Source organism: Saccopteryx leptura, chromosome 9, assembly GCF_036850995.1.
Source record: "Saccopteryx leptura isolate mSacLep1 chromosome 9, mSacLep1_pri_phased_curated, whole genome shotgun sequence".
NCBI classification, from domain to species: domain Eukaryota; kingdom Metazoa; phylum Chordata; class Mammalia; order Chiroptera; family Emballonuridae; genus Saccopteryx; species Saccopteryx leptura.
In genome coordinates, this window is record NC_089511.1 from 82,128,627 (window position 1) to 82,145,837 (window position 17,211).

General features: G+C 54.2%; 1 protein-coding gene across 1 annotated transcript in view; it reads left to right on the plus strand.

Moving 5' to 3' along the window:
- Window positions 1-4,169: 4,169 nt before the first annotated feature.
- Window positions 4,170-17,211, plus strand: part of SH2D4B (SH2 domain containing 4B) — a 123,735-nt gene continuing 110,693 nt past the window's right edge. The window contains exon 1 of the mRNA XM_066348650.1: window positions 4,170-4,673. Within this exon, the coding sequence (XP_066204747.1) occupies window positions 4,490-4,673 (184 nt within the window). The 5' untranslated portion in view covers window positions 4,170-4,489. The remainder of the gene's footprint in view (window positions 4,674-17,211) is intronic.

Below are 17,211 nucleotides of genomic sequence, written 5' to 3' on the forward strand. Positions count from 1 at the left end.
AAGAAGAGCCTTCCTGTAGCTCAATGGTCCCCAACCCCCGGGCCGCGGACCACTACCGGTCCACAGAGAAAGAAGAAATAACTTACATTATTTCTGTTTTATTTATATTTAAGTCTGAGCGATGTTTTTTTTTTAATTTTTTTTTTTATTTTAAAGATTTTTAAAAAAATTTATTTTAGAGAGGAGAAAGAAAGGGAGAGAGAGAGACAGCGAGGGAGAGAGAGAGGAGAGAGAGACAGAGAAGGTGCGGAGGAGCAGGAAGCATCAACTCCCATATGTGCCTTGACCAGGCAAGCCCAGGGTTTTGAACCGGCGACCTCAGCATTTCCAGGTCGACACTTTATCCACTGTGCCACCACAGGTCAGGCGAGATGTTTTATTTTTTAAAAATGACCAGATTCCCTCTGTTACATCCGTCTAAGACTCACTCTTGACACTTGTCTCGGTCACGTGATACATTTATCTGTCCCACCCTAAAGGCCGGTCCGTGAAAATATTTTCTGACATTAAACCTGTCCGTGGCCCAGAAAAGGTTGGGGACCACTGCTGTAGCTGATCCTTACATGATGGCTGTGCCAAGGCATTTCCAAGGCCAAGGTGATGGAGTTCTCTGGCCAACATTTGATCCTGTCTTTGAGGTTAGTGTATGAGAGAACAGCCATGGCAGGCAGCCTCTGCCTGTCCACCTAGTGTCCCACAGAGTCAGCCCATCTGCCTGTGACTGGTTCTGCCTCCAGCAGAATCCTGCTCTGGATGCCTCCCCAATTTGTACAGGGCTCTCACCAATTCCACCTGGAAAGTTCCTCCATTCATTCTCTTTTCCGCTAGGTGCTTATGTAGCACCTGCTTTATGCCAAGCAGTGGTCTAGGTCCTGAAGGCATCAGTGGAACACCTGCCCTTGTGTCGCTTATTATCTACTAAGGAGACATAGACAGAAATACAGACGAGTAAGTAAAATGATTATTTTACAGTATCATTGTAAAATTGATACAGGAAAAGAGCAGAATAAGGAGTCTCAGAAGTATAGGGAGCTAAAAGTTTGAGCCAAGACCTGAAGGAGGTGAGTGAGCCATGTGAGTTCCCATGAGTGTCAGGAAGAAGAAACGACTGGTATAAGTAAGGCCCTGGGGAGGGACAGTGTCCTGGTTCCAGGTGTGTCTGCAGAAAGCCAAGGAGACCGGCAGGATGGAGCCAGTGATGGAGGGCGAGTGCTGAGGGGCTCTCTGAGGTGGGGGCAGATCACCGGTTCCTGTAAAGGCTTTGCCTCTGAATAAAGGGGAACCATGGTAAGATTTTTAGCAAAGAATGACATGATCTGAGTTTAAAACGGATTTTAGGTGGAAGCAGTGACACCTGACAGGAGGCTCTGGGATGAGGAATGTTCCCCAAGTCTGCGCTCCTTGATTACCCCTAGCTACTCCCCTATGTAAGCATCACCTCTGTTGCTGACTTTGGCCAAAGTTTGCCTACTGTTTTCCCTGCTGCCTGCTCTTCCAGACTCCTCTTGAAGCCAACACCAGAGCTGCAGAGAAACTCCTCCAAGCCCTTCTCCAGCTTCTGACCTCTGGTGACAGACTAGCCTCCCAGGCTAGGGACGTCTGGCTTTGCCTGCACCTGTCCCGCTCTGGGCATGGGTGCTGGTGTGGACAAGGCTGTGCCCGCTGCCCACCAGCACTGACTTCTAGAGGGCAATATTTTGGAGTCACATTTTTAAAGGACTTTTGAAATACAATTTATTTCTTCATATGGATTATGTATCTTACTGCCTAAAACAATAGCGTCGTCTAAAGTGGTCACCCTCCCCGTATCCAGAAGAAAGCAAAACCCATGTGCGTTCTTCCATATGTGCTTCGTCTGCACAGAATAGACACAGAATTTAAAAAATGCACTGCACTGTGCACAGTATTCAGCACGTCTCCTTTTCATTGCATCTGCTGTGGCTATCTTCCCTCGCCAAAGCAGACGTGGCAACTGCACCCTCCTTTATCACAGGTGTCATGGTCCTCCCTGAGCAGTCCCCGACGCCACAGAGGGGACTTTCAGGTTGTGTACCGTTACTTGCACGGCATTGTGTGTGCGCACTCCTGCCCCAGAAAAAATTGCGCTGGCATGCAAAATTAAACACAACACACAGGCCAATGGAAAATGGAAACAAAATAAAACCAGTGGGGAGGCGGCAGAAACCCACATCTGAACATCCCAGGGTACCTGGCCTCTCTTCAGTCACCAGGTACTCCCCCGACGGAACCGCCGCGGGCTCCTTTCGTGCGTGGCCCCTGCCGGGGGAGTCGGGGGCATTGGCAGCCGCTGTGTCCCGCTGCTCTCAAATCTCGGAACGTCCACACGCGGTGCGCTTAGCCAGGGTGCCCCACACGCAGGCTGTCCTTTTCCTCTGGGCCGCCAGGCGGCGCCCCAGGCCGGGCCGAGCGACTTGCTCCGCCCGGTGGGCGCTGGCGGGCGGGCGCCAGCAGGGGGCGGTGTCTGCCGGCCGCGCCCGCTGCAGCGAGTCTGCGAAGAGCGGTCCGGCCGTCGCCAGGTGCGCGCGGCGCCTGGCCCTTGCCCCACTGCCCCCGGGTTTCCCCCTGCGGCACACAACGGGAGGTCCTTCCTGTCTGGCTACTGCCCACTTCCCCGAACGGTGTCACCACCGCAAGGGTGACACGATCACCGCTCCGCCGGGACGCAGGATCTCACACCACACGCAGTCTGCCTGCTCCGGCCACGCCGCGCAGCGCCCTCCCGCCCTCCGCGCTGCGTATGCGGCTGGGGGCCCAGAAAGAAGGGAGGAAGTCGCCGCCAGCAGCTCTCTTCGTGTTCCTTCTCTCCTGTCTCCTCTTCGGGCCCGGCTCCCACCCAGCCACGCAGAGGGCACGAAAGAGAACAGATGTGTGGGAGACGAGAGGAGGCTGGAGAGGGTTCTGGGTCTAAGAACCTGAGAGGGACCAGGACGCCCGGTGGGGGATGAGGGGTAGTTGCTGAACGTGTGAGGTGAGGAGGACAGAGAAGAGGGCGTGGTGGGACAGAGTCCAGGGCCCCAGTGCTGCTTGGCAGGAGCCTCCGTGTGGAAGTGCCAGGGTATGGGTCACACTGGGACAAGCCACTAGATGGCGGGGAGGGGCAGCCTGCCCCTCTTGCTTAAAGTGCATCTGAGCCTCCTTAATTTTTCTTCCTGTCACCTGTGTTCCAGCACTCTTGAGTGCCTGATCCACCTTTGGTCCTTCATGGGGACATGAAGATCAGCGATGCAACCAGGCCACAATGCCAAATGCCAAATGCCAAATCCTGTTTATTTTCTCCTGGTTGGGTTACATTTTTAAACCCTCAAAAGATTCATAGTTGCCATTGGATGTCAAATTTGAAAATTGGGTCCAGTCCCAGTGTAGCAGCTTATTGATTGGGTAGCCATAGCCACGCCACTTACATCTCTGAACCCCGATTTCCTTATCTGAATACAAGGGCAGCTGTGAGGAGCTCAGAGCACCTATTAGGCTGGGGTTTTGGTCTCAGCAACAGCAGCTCCTACCTATCTGAAAGCCAACTGGGTCCGTCTGTCCAGGGTGCTTCCGATTCCGCTCACAGAGAAGATGCAACAAACAACAGAAAGATCAGCGACAGCAAGCAGAATGGACGGCTATTGAAAGCACATGCATGGCTTTAGAACCTCCTTACAGGGAAAGGGGAGAGGATGTCTGCCTCCTCCTGTCCTTGAACTCCACAATAAAGCTCCTTTAGTTAGCCCTCCTGATGGCTTTTTATTTTCTTTCTTGGCTATAATACAGAAGGAAGCTCTTTCTTCCCCTCAGGCAGAGTTTTAAAAGCATTACCTCAGGATGCCAGATGTCCTGGAGAAGAAGGGAGGAAATGTGGAGCGTGACGGGGACGACAGAGGAGCCGGAGGCTGCTGGCTGGCTGGCTGCTCTGGCCTGTTTGAAATTGGCTCAAAAGACATGGAATCAGTCGGCAAAGCTGCCTCCTCCTCCTCCTCCTCTTACCTGCGGAGGAGAGATCGGTTCCTGGCTGGCCGGGGCAGTGTCATCGATACAGCTGGTGTCATCGTTACCTTCCACTAACAGATCACTCGACACCTGTGGCCCAGACAGGGCTGTGCCTGGGCATTGTCCCTTGGAGCTGAAGGCTTTGACCCTCCGCATTGTCCCTGAACCTCAGGGAAAGCCGAGATACAGGCACTGCTGGGATGCGATGCTTGGTCACCCAGCAGAAGGACGAGGTTGTTCCTGGTGCCTGCGTCCCCTTGTAGGGTCCCCGCTGCCTCTTGGCTTCCTGCTACCTTGCCCCTGCTGCCGTTCTGGGCAGAGGAGACGAATTTGTTCCTTCCGGGGAGCTGAGACAGAATGACGATGCTGGACAGAGAAGGGGCTCTTGGAGTGGCCCTGGAGTGAGGAGCCAGGCTGAGGAGTAGGCTGGCGTGTCCCACCTGTCTGGGTTTGCCGCTGGCTGCCCTTCTGGCGTGTGCGTCCAGGTGGCACCATGCTGCAGCAGATCCTGTACGACGGGTACCTCGACCCCGAGCTCCTCGGAGAGCTCAGTGATGTGCAGAAGCACATTCTCTTCTACAAAATGCGAGAGGAGCAGCTGCGGCGCTGGCGGGAGCGCGAGGCTTGGGAGGCCCTGGCCCAGGCGGAGGGCCTCAGGCCCCCGAAGGTCAAGCGAGGTATGTGCTGGGGAGTTACACGGGGTCCGGTTGTTGATGCCAGGCTACGTTCTTCTTTAAAATGGCCCCTGGCATGATGCGGGGTTGGAGCTTGAAACCCTTGTTCTATGAGCGTCTGTTCCCATTAGCATGAACCTCTAGTTTTTGACCAGATCTGTAGGGCTCCAAGGCTGCAGAGGGGGCTGCCCAGAGGGTATGATGGTGTTGAGGAATGGGACTTGCTTTGTCTGTGGGAAGCTCGAGTTCTGGGAGGCCTGAATTCTGGGTGGACACCAGTGAGGTCTCAGATTGTCTTAGACACAGTTGGTGATTGCCTGGGGATGAAGAACCATATTCTAGACCCTCATTAGTGGTTCTGGGACAGAGGCCAGGTGCAACCAAGATGCGCAGTTGCTCCCTGCCTTGTGTGGGCAGCACAGGGGTTCTCAGTGAGGGCCAACACTGGACAGTTTCCTGCCTCCCTGACCTCATGTGAGAGTGTGCTCCAGTGGGCATCTAGGGAGGGCGTGTCAGGGAATTTCCTGCACAATAAGTGACCAGCCCCAAGTGGCAGTGGCAAGGGCCCAACCTTCATTTTAGTTGGTTTACCTGCTCTCACATGCCAGTCAAGCCCAGGGACTGGTGCACCTTGAATGAGGGCACCCTGAAGCAGGCGGGCTTCTGTGGCTTGGGGTGGGCTTTGAGATCTGCCAGGGGTGGTCCTCCGTGTGAGTGCTCACATCAGAGTGTGCAGAACCCGTTCTTCTTCTCTCGGGCTCACTCCCCACCAGTTTCCTTTTGGCCTCCATCTGTTTGTTCTCTGGAGTGAAGTGCAGACTTGATCTGTTTAAAGTTTTCAGTCTTGGACAGAGTCCTGTTTCTGCACAGGGCGTGCTGGCCTCTTGCGCATCTAGCTCCTGCTCTCCACTCCAGGCCCCTGCTGGACAGTCCCCTGCCACGTGCCACAGGCTCCACTCCACCCATGGGGCACGCTCACTGTAGCTCTGTCTCTGCCACGTGCCACAGGCTCCACTCCACCCATGGGGCACGCTCACTGTAGCTCTGTCTCTGCCACGTGCCACAGGCTCCACTCCACCCATGGGGCACGCTCACTGTAGCTCTGTCCCTGCCACGTGCCACAGGCTCCACTCCACCCACGGGACAAGCTCACTGTAGCTCTGTCTCTGCCACGTGCCACAGGCTCCACTCCACCCACGGGACACGCTCACTGTAGCTCTGTCCCTGCCACGTGCCACAGGCTCCACTCCACCCACGGGACACGCTCACTGTAGCTCTGTCTCTGCCACATGCCACAGGCTCCACTCCACCCACGGGACACGCTCACTGTAGCTCTGTCCCTGCCACGTGCCACAGGCTCCACTCGCACCCATGGGACACGCTCACTGTAGCTCTGTCTCTGCAGCAATAGTTCTTCCTGTTGGAATGCCCCCTGCCTTCACCCTCCTGACAGGTTCCTTCAGGACAGTCCCCTGCCACATGCCACAGGCTCCACTCCACCCACGGGACACGCTCACTGTAGCTCTGTCCCTGCCACATGCCACAGGCTCCACTCCACCCACGGGACACGCTCACTGTAGCTCTGTCTCTGCAGCAATAGTTCTTCCTGTTGGAATGCCCCCTGCCTTCACCCTCCTGACAGGTTCCTTCAGTACCAGTCCCCTGCCCTGAAGGGGAGGTTCCTGGCACAGGGAACTACTTACTCCCCTGCAGCTGCTTGGCATGTGGGACCCACCTTGACGCTAGCACTTGTCACATTGTCACTGTCATTCATCATCTGCTTACCTAGCTCCCCCAGGGGACTCAAAGCGCCTGGAGTGTGGGCCCTTACTCCATTCTGTCTTCCCTTTCTGGGTCTGGCACAGAGCTGGCACAGACTGTTAAATTCTCATTTTGAACAAGACACAGCAGGACCTCCAGGGGGCAGAGCTATGACTTGGCTGCGCATGGCTGGTGCTGAGCCCGGGGCCTCTGGGCTGGGCTGTGTGGGCAGCAGGGTCCCGAGCTAGGGAAGATGACAGGCTGCCTCTCCGACCCCACCCGGCCTGAGCCCCGGGGCCTCGCATGGGCTGTGCAGAGCCTCTTCTGGGAGGAAGACAGATGCCTGAAAATTTAACTGCAAAAATATTTTTACGGTGATTTGTCACACAATGACATCTACATTTTCATGTATAAATTATACATTAAACTCATTTGGGTTTCTGGTGCAGATGACTCTTTTCTGGGTAATTAATTTTCTGATTTATAAAGAATGGAAAAGGAATGTGTGTATTCCAGGTCAGGGTCCCATTCAGGTCTCAGCCCTGTGCTTCGGTGCCGCCTGTGCACTGTCTGGGCAGGTGGGGGACGCTCTGGGGGCTGGCTGTGCCCCAGCAGCTGAGAAGCTTCCGCTGCAGGGTCCAGGATGCCTAGTGCCTGCTCCCTACCCTTGGCCCATGACACAACTTTTCAACAACCTTGTCAGTGAACTTGCATTTACCAGGTGTCTGCCCCCACTGAATGCTCTTGTAGTCCTGTGACTCCATTGTAAATGAAGCCACCGCTCACAAAAGTGACACAATCCATCCAAGGTCATCTAGATCCTAAGAAATGGAGTTGGGATATACAGTCCATGACTTTGACCTTGGGTCTAGTGACCAGTGTTTTTCTATTCACTCACTCATTTATTTATTTATTTCATGAGAGAGACAGAGAGAAGGACAGATAGGGACAGACAGACAGGAAGGGAGAGAGATGAGAAGCATCAATTTCTCGCTGTGGCAACTTAGTTGTTCATTGATTACTTTCTCATAAGTGCCTTGACCAGAGGTGCGACCTTGGGCTCAAGCTGGTGAGCCTTGCTCAAACCAGATGAGCCTGCACTCAAGCTGGCACCCTCAGGGTTTAGAACCTGGGTCCTCCGGGTCCCAGTATAATGCTCTATCCACTGTGCCACCGCCTGGTCAGGCTATTCATTCACTTTTGAATTATGACTTAAGTTCAACAGATGATCTGTGTACTCATTCATTTCCTCATTTATTCTCTTACCTAACATTGTAAGTGCTGACTTTGGTGCACTGGACAAGGCTTTAGCAGGGAACGCAGCCAAGTAGAGTGCCAGGAGTTACGCTTGGTGGAGGCAGCTACATGGTGGCTCAGGGCAGGAGTGTGTGGGGACAGGCTCCATTGATGGATATTTCCTCTTCCTTACCTTCATAGGCATCCCTTCCCATTTTTCCCCCCTCCTCACCAAGTTTGTCCTGAAGGAAGCATCTGCTATGCCCTGTTGAACTGTGCTCCAGCCCCTTGGGACTTCAGTACAACTTAGTTCTGGTAAACTTGGGATGATACTTCACCTCCTGCTGCCCATTGACCTAGTCCCGCTGGTCTGCTAAGGCCTCCATCCCACCCTGTCATTTCTGGAGACATTGCCTAGCTCTTAGCAGGCCTATGGTGCTGTCTCTGGGGCTCAGGTGTTAGAAGGCAGGGCAGAGCAGGACCGGGAAGAGCAGGGCAGGGCAGGGCAGGGCAGGGCAGAGCAGGGCAGGGCAGGGCAGGGCAGGACCGGGAAGAGCAGAGCAGGACCGGGAAGAGCAGGGCAGGGCAGGGCAGAGCAGGACCGGGAAGAGCAGAGCAGGACCGGGAAGAGCAGGGCAGGGCAGGGCAGGGCAGGACCGGGAAGAGCAGAGCAGGACCGGGAAGAGCAGGGCAGGGCAGGGCAGAGCAGGACCGGGAAGAGCAGAGCAGGGCAGGGCAGAGCAGGGCAGGGCAGAGCAGGGCAGGGCAGAGCAGAGCAGGACCGGGAAGAGCAGGGCAGGGCAGGGCAGAGCAGGACCGGGAAGAGCAGAGCAGGACCGGGAAGAGCAGGGCAGGGCAGGGCAGGGCAGGACCGGGAAGAGCAGAGCAGGACCGGGAAGAGCAGGGCAGGGCAGGGCAGAGCAGGACCGGGAAGAGCAGAGCAGGACCGGGAAGAGCAGGGCAGGGCAGGGCAGAGCAGGACCGGGAAGAGCAGAGCAGGGCAGGGCAGAGCAGGGCAGGGCAGAGCAGAGCAGGGCAGAGCAGGGCAGGGCAGGGCAGAGCAGGACCGGGAAGAGCAGAGCAGGACCGGGAAGAGCAGGGCAGGGCAGGGCAGAGCAGGACCGGGAAGAGCAGAGCAGGGCAGGGCAGAGCAGGGCAGGGCAGAGCAGGGCAGGGCAGGGCAGAGCAGGGCAGGGCAGAGCAGGGCAGGGCAGGGCAGAGCAGAGCAGGACCGGGAAGAGCAGGGCAGAGCAGGGCAGGGCAGGACCGGGAAGAGCAGGGCAGGGCAGGGCAGAGCAGGACCGGGCAGGGCAGGGCAGGGCAGGGCAGAGCAGGGCAGGGCAGAGCAGAGCAGGACCGGGAAGAGCAGGGCAGAGCAGGGCAGGGCAGGACCGGGAAGAGCAGAGCAGGGCAGGGCAGAGCAGGACCGGGAAGAGCAGGGCAGGGCAGGGCAGAGCAGGACCGGGAAGAGCAGGGCAGGGCAGGGCAGGGCAGGGCAGGGCAGAGCAGGGCAGGGCAGGGCAGGGCAGGGCAGGACCGGGAAGAGCAGGGCAGGGCAGGGCAGGGCAGGACCGGGAAGAGCAGGGCAGGGCAGGGCAGGGCAGGGCAGGGCAGGGCAGGACCGGGAAGAGCAGAGCAGGGCAGGGCAGGGCAGGGCAGGGCAAGGTGTGTCTTGTTGCTATGAATCTCTGCTCTTCGGCTATGCCTGCAGAGAGGGTAGGAGTAAATTCTGGTGATATGCTCATTCCAGTTTACAGAAGCTTGGGGTTTTTATTAATCCTGGAACACATATTTTGGGGGTCACACAGACATAAGCTGGATTGAAAGGTGACAGTTATGGCCAGACACACAGTCCCCTGGTGATGCAGGCATGTCTTTGCTTTCTTCCCTTTGTATTGTGGTGAGAACCTCGTGATGCACCGCCCTGTTGTGGAAGATGTACTTGTGGCTTAGGGTGTTTCCTCATCAGCCCTCATGCTTGCTGTTTTGTTCCGTTTCCGCCAACCTTTGGTGTTCGACAGGAGTTGGTGTTGTCAGGTTGAGACTGGGAAGGTGTTGGGCAGATAAAATGTATTATGCTCACTTTGTTAAAGATGGAGGCCGTCGCCCAGGTGATATTAATGTGTGTTGGGAATCCTTGTAGCCTGGGGCTTGGTTTTGGGATTAAGCCTTTCCCACCCTTTTTGATGTGGGGTGGTACAATCCAATCATGCCTCAGAGAAGTGACTTTGTATTAGAGACTTCCCTATTATGTATATTGGATTAAGGGTTTGGATTTCTACACTATAAAATGGGGACGGAGCGGGAGTTTGTCGCTCTTGGTTCCTGAGATTATCATTAGAAGAGAGAGCAGAGGAGAGCAGAGAAAGGCCACATGGAGGAGGCCTGGAGAAGCAGCCAAGATGGCGGAGTGCTGAGTGAGATGCCAGTTTGTGTAGAGTTTGTATTTGGGATAAGGAAGGAGATGGGGAACAGAGGTGAATAAGTCTGGTGAGCTAGAAACCTTTGATTCTAGGAAACTCGGATAAGTCAGTGGCTTTGTGAGCACTGAATGTGACTGGGTTTTGGAGCCCAGTGTGTATTTTTACTTGCCCGCCGGGTGCAAGCTAGAATTAAAGACTATGGCCCACCAGTTTGTGGCTCCGTTGTTTCTTTACCGACTGTCCGAATCCAATGCGAACCTGCATGAGCCTGGCTGCTGTGATAGTGGCCCTGGCCGTGGCTCCTGGCTTTACAGAAGGCATGCAGCGTTTTGTTCCTGCAAGACTTAAGCCAAGCCCCCACAATTACTGTGACCTCCGCAATCTCTGTACCTTCTAGAGGCCTTTCAGCAGCACAGGGACCCACAGCCCATCTCCGGAGCGCGGCTGCCCAACCTCCGGCCCCTCTGTGCTGGCTCCGTCCGGCCAGGCTCCTGGGGCTGGAGTGGGTGTTGCGGGACACGGGACTCAGGGCACCTGTGTTCAGACTGCTCTCAGGACTCACAGAGCTTCCCCACTTGGCCCTGTCAGTTCTCCCAAAACTGGCAGCTTCTGTCGGAGTTACATCGGTTCCTCCGTGGCCACCTCCTTATCCGCCTGGACGTCCTTTGCCCAGGAGCCAGACATCTTTCTCCACTCTCCTTCCCACTCTCCTTTAAGGTGGCTGACCACGGCCACACTGTGACCTAGACCCGTGCACGCGGGGAGCTGGCTCATTGCTCTCACAGCCTGCCCTGCATTAGAACCTCCACGTGCCTTCCATGCTGGCCCCTGGCCTGTCCCGTACTCTGCCCTGTGCAGTGCTCTGCACCCAGCTGGCTTCCAGCCCTGGGCCTCTGTTCTCCACGGCTGGGGTCAGCGGTGGCTCCCACCTCCTCACCCCCTCCTCTTCAGCTCAGCCTGGGCAGCTCCCAGAAGCAGCTCTGACCTGGGCCTGAGGGAGACGCCCTCCTTAGCATCCTGTTTGTTGCTGAGTTAAGTTACTCCTGCTGCCTACCTGCCCAGGCTCTGGTGCCCCACGGGGGCCTGGTCCATGCCTAATGAAGATGTGGGACACAGTCCTTCTAGCTGGGCATCTGCCTTCTCTCTGTTACCTGGGAACCACTCAGTAACTATGACAACCTTGCCTGGGGCCCTGATCCTTCCTAGCCTCAGTGTGTTCCCTTCCCAGAATGGAAGTCCTGACCTTGAACGCCAGTCCTGGCTGCAAACCTGTACTTGCTCGCAGACGTTCCTACTGCAGCCCTGTTCTCAGGGGCCCCTGCCGCACGCTTTCCTCATGACCCTCTCTCCGCACAGCAGCCCAAGTGCCCGCTCAGGAGATGAATTAGCTCACGCATACCCCTTCCGCAGTGGCGTCCATTCTCATAGAAAATACAGATGCCTTCTGCTGCCCTCTGCCCCCTCTCCAGCCTCACGCCCCCCACTGTGCTCCTCTGCTCTCCAGCCTCACGCCCCCCACTGTGCTCCTTTGCTCTTCCTCCTAACCCGCCCGAGGCTGCTCCCACCTCTCGCTCATTCCTCACGTAATGTTGGGTTCTGACCACCCACTCAGAGAGCCCCTTCCCAGTCTCTTTTCAAACACCCTGCCTAGTTTTCTCCATAGCATTCACCACTTCTAAAAGTATCTTTTTATTTTTAATGGTGGTCCAATCCACACAACATAAAATTTACTATTTTAACCATTAAAATGTGTACAATCCAATGATATTTAGTACATTCAAAATGTGCTTCCACCGCCTCCATCTTGTTCTAGAACATTTTCATCACCCCAAAAGGAAAGCCTGAGCCCATTAGGCAGTCCCTTTCCTCAGCCCCTGGCACCACTAGTCTTTCTGGCTCCACGGATTTGCCCTTCTCTTCCTTCTCCCCCCCCCCCCTTCCTTCTCTCCTCTCCCCCTCCGCCTTCTCCTGCTGAGTCAGTTTGTCCAGTTGCAGTCAGTCTCCTCCACTAGCCTAAAAGTGCCATGAGACCGTGGGGGTTGCTGGCACGTTCCTGTCCAGGTGAGGGGACGAAGCCTAGAGTGTGGGTGGGTGAGTAGCTGCTAACACCCTTGTGTTCCTCCTGCGCTCGAGGGGATTGACAGAGCGGCAGGTATTAACAGATTCCCTTTGAATGAAAACCTGCATGTTGGGCAGTGTGACTCCCCTAGACTTTGAAAATCTTCCGTAGAGTATAAAGATCCCAGTGTGCTCGTGTGGGGGATGTACTACAGAAGCCAACGCCCATAATATCTGTGTAGTGTGCTCATGTGGGGGATGTACTACAGAAGCCAACGCCCAGTCTGTAATATGTGTGTAGTGTGCTCATGTGGGGGATGTACTACAGAAGCCAACGCCCAGTCTGTAATATGTGTGTAGTGTGCTCATGTGGGGGATGTACTACAGAAGCCAAAGCCCAGCCTGTGATGTGTGTGTAGTGTGCTTGCGTGGGGGATGTACTACAGAAGCCAAAGCCCAGCCTGTGATGTGTGTGTGGAGTGGCAGGTCTGTCACCCTTCTCCTCATTCTGATAACTCATTTCGTTCTCATTCCTTGTTTTAGGATTTTGACTTAGATTTTAGTTCGACCAGTCCTGCCTTTTGTCTTTGCATTTGCTTAGTGTATGTTGCCTTAATCTTTTCTTCCCTCCACTTTTGGTTACCATTTTGTTTTAGGAGAATCTATTGGAAAATGTATAGCTGTAAGGCCAGGAGCCGCCATCGTGGCCATTCACATGCAGGTTCCCATTGGATTCGGGCAGACGATAAAGAAATGGTGGAGTCAGAGGATGGGGGGCCATCCTATTTATTGGTGTCTCACCAAGACAGGCAAACCACAAAAGAAGACAAGGGAAAAGCAGAAAACCAGCTCTTCCCATGAAGGGCAAGGGATCAGGGAAGCCCCTGCAATTGTGATAGCAGGAACTGTGTGTCCAAGCTCCTGGTCTGTCCCACTTTATAGTGTAGAAAACCAAAATCCCTTAATCCAACATACAAACAAGGAAGTCTCTGATACAAAGTCACTTATCCAAGGCATAATTGGATTCCTCATGAGAGTGCACCACCCAGATCATACAATCAGTCAAGGGTGTGGGGAAAAGCTTAGTCCCAAAACCAAACCTTAGGCTACAACGACCTGGCCTGCTTATAGCCTGTCCCCCACACCCAATATAAGTCACAAGCGAGCAAACATATATATCATATTTACAAACTTATTTGACCAACATTCCACCCCTTTTGCTCGCTTTACAATCTAAACCACAGGCATCTTCCATGATGGTCACTGTGCAAGGAGTAGGATACATTGCATAAGCAGAAATAGTACCAACTACAGCAATAGGATTAACAGATCAAAAACTATGGGCAAAATGAGCTGTCAGTGGCACCAAGAGAGGCAAATCTTTTCCCTCTGGCAGAATACAGGCCAGAGTTTTGTCTGCAGACAGCACCGTAGCTGGCACCAGAGGCCTCCCTGAGCGGGCATACCAAACCTTATTGGCCAATACACCAGCATCTGCTGGTTCTATGTGTAGTAAAATAGGGGAACTCATTATTGGCCATAAAGAAATTACAAAGGTGCCCTTCAAAATGCTGTCCCCTTGAGCACTCAAGGGATAATACACTTCTACCTTAGGTGGCCAGGTGCTGGTTGCCCAAGGAGTTAACTGGAGGTCCACCTCTAACCCCTTTCCCCATGGTGCCAACAAGGCCACCCATCTCAGATGGGGGGCCTGTACAGTCCAGGGCCAAGTCCATTGAAGCCGTTGTCCTTTAAGAAGGGCTGTTGGAGCAGGCAAGAGCACGTTGCCCTGCTGTCCGAAACCTGGCTTGAGTAAAATGTCCTTGGTGCGTATCTGCAACTGAATAGGGGCAGCTGTCCAATGCAGGATGGCCTCTACTGGAGCTGGGCTTCCCCGTCGAGGTCGCTCATTCAAAATCCGAAGTACTGTCCATAAGCGGCGTGTCCATCCAGTAAGAGAGCCAGTGCCCCCCTCCTGTCGCAGTCCCTGCTTTAAGAGTCCATTATAACGCTCAATGATACCAGCAGCCTGGGGGTGGTAGGGAACATGGTACTCCCAGTCCACCCCCAGCTTTTGAGCCCATTGCCTCACCGTTGAACCAGTGAAGTGGGTACCATTGTCACTTTCAAGGACCAGCGGTCGCCCGTATGCAGCACTCAGGCAGTCCAGAGCCTGTATGACTGCCCTCTGGTCAGGGTTACGAGCGGGGTAAGCAGCAAGCAGCCCGGTGGCAGTATCTACACAAGTGACTGCATACTGGTACCCTTCTGACTTTGGTAAGGGTCCAATGATGTCTATCTGCCATCGTGTCAGTGGGACATGACCCCTCTAGATCTGTCCAGGTGACACCAGTGGTCTCCGAGGGTGTTCCTTGGAACATACTGCACATTGCTCACAGGCTGCAAGTACCTCTGCATAGGACACAGGCAAGTTCCAAGCCTTAACCGTAGCCCACATAGTTTTCTGTCCTGCATGGAGCAGGCGCCGGTGGAGCCACTGTGCCACATCACCTGCAGGTGCAGTCTCCAACCATCGCACCCTTGCCAATGTATCTGCCTCATCATTCCCAGGATGGGCTAGAGGGGCATGCCCTGTGACATGATATACTGTCACCTGCTTCTGGTGTCCTATTTCCCATAAGTCCTGCCACATGGCCTGACCCCATAATGGACGGTGCATTACCATCCACTGGCTAATGTGCCAAGTAGCAATCCAAAGGGTCAGTCCACGATAGACAGCCCAACTGTCAGTACAGATCACCAGAGGTGAAGGTTCATTATGGGCAACTAGCCAAACAGCTCTTAATTCTGCCCATTGGCTGCTTTGGCCTGTACCCGTGTCCATCCAAATAGTCTCAGTGGCCGGATGGAAGGCGATAGCTGTCCATTTGGCAGGTTGGCCCCTGCTGGAACCATCAGTATACCAGGCATCTTTGGGGATGGGCACCCGCCCCTCCTGGTAGGGACTGACCTCAGGTTCTGCCTCCTGAGCCCCAGTTGCACCTGACTCTAAGGTCGCATAGGTGACTGGACCCAAGACTTCCTGCAGTTCTGCCCTCAATGGGCTGGTGCTAAGAGCACAGCGTTGTTGCAGATAGGCACCCCACTTGGCCAGGGTAGACATTTGGGCCATACCACTACGTGGTTTAGTTGCCCAATCTCTCACCCATCCAGCTATAGGGTATGTTGTTTTGACTGTAACTGGTGTTGTGGTTATAATACTCTCAGTTGCCAGGAGGGCAGCATACACAGCTGCCAGCTGCTTCTCTACTAATGAGTAACGAACTTCAGCACCTTTCCACAATTGGGACCAAAATCCAATAGGTTGCCGTAGGCGCTCTGTCCGCTGCCACAAGCCCCATCCAAACTCCTCCGAGGTTACATGAACATCCAGCTCACAGGGCCTGGCAGGATCAAACACATTCAAGGCCTGTGCCACCTTGACAGCTCTCTTAGCAGCTGCAAATGAACCTTGCGCCTGCTCAGTCTAATCCCAGCGAACCCCCTTTCGAATAAGGTTGTACAAGGGGCGTAGTAACTGAGCCAAATGCGGTATAAATGCTCGCCAATACCCCAACAGACCTAGGAATTCCTGTAACTGTTTCACTGTAGTGGGCACGGGGTATGCTTGGATCTTATCTATAACTGCATCAGGGATAACCTTTGTCTTACCCGACCAGACAACTCCCAAGAATTTAACAGATAACCCAGGTCCTTGTAATTTGTTCTCGTTAACTGCCCAGCCACATGCTTTCAAATGGGATAGCAGGGTAGGGACTGCTTGCTCCAATTCTGAAAGAGAATCACTAGTTAGCATAATATCATCAATATAATGGTACATGCGGACTACCTCTGGCTGTTTCCATTTAGCCAGGTCAGCAGCCACCAGCCCATGGCACAAGGTGGGGCTATGCAAATAGCCCTTGGGTAACACTGTAAAGGTCCATTGTCTCCCTTCCCAACTGAAGGCAAATTGGTCTTGACTCTCTGCGGCTATATCAATAGAGAAAAAAACATTGGCCAAGTCTGCCACAAAGTGGTATGTCCCCAACTCATGGCTTAGCCGATCCATCATGTTAGCTATCGAGGGAACAGCAGCGTGCAAAGGGGGAACAACTTTATTAAGTTCCCTGTAATCTACTGTCATTCTCCAGGTTCCATCTGCTTTGCGCACAGGCCATACTGGGGAGTTGTAAGGACTGTGTGCTGGCCGGATGATCCCCACCTTTTCTAGTTCAAGGATTGTCCCTGTGACTTCTTCATAACCACCTGGCAGGCAGTACTGCTTGGTGTTAGTCACACGCCGAGGGACGGGTAATTGCAAAGGGGAATGTGATGCATGTCCCCGTAATACTGCCTTCACAACCCTGATCCGCAGCCGGAACTCCCCAGCTGTAGTTTCCAACCACAGTCCTTGCAAGACATCTACCCCCAAAATATATTCAGGAATAGGAGATACATACACCTTATATGGCTTAGGAGGCAGTCTCCCTATCCCCAATGGAATAGTTATTGGCTTCACTTGAACAGTTTGGCCCCCATAACCGTCAATGGCCACTGGGGTCCCAGCAAACCGCTCTGGGTTTCCATAGAGAAGGGAACATTCTGCACCTGTATCCACCAAGGCCAACACCTGTTGTACATTGGAAGGGGACCAGTGGATAGCCAGTTCCACATGTGGCCTCCGGTCCCCGCCCATCCCCGTTAGATGGGTCCCTCGGCCTTTTTCCTATTCAAATTGGTACAATGGGTCTTGGGAGTTCCCCTCTCCCTTGGCCGTCTCTATCATATAATCTTGTAACTGAGCTGTGTGCGCACCAAACGTTTTATTGGTAGCTGCTGGGGCCTTTCGTCTCAGTGGCTGGAACTTCTGTTCTGGTTTAAGCTGCCGCCAAAGCTCCAAAAGAATTTTATTAGACTGGCCATCCAATTTCCCCTTATCTGCTCCAGCTGCAATCAAGTCTACCCACATCTGCATTCGGGTAACCTTTACAGGCCCGTTTCCCTTGTTAGTTGGGGGGGAAACATAGGCAGCAGCCCTCACTGCTTTATGATCCCGAGCG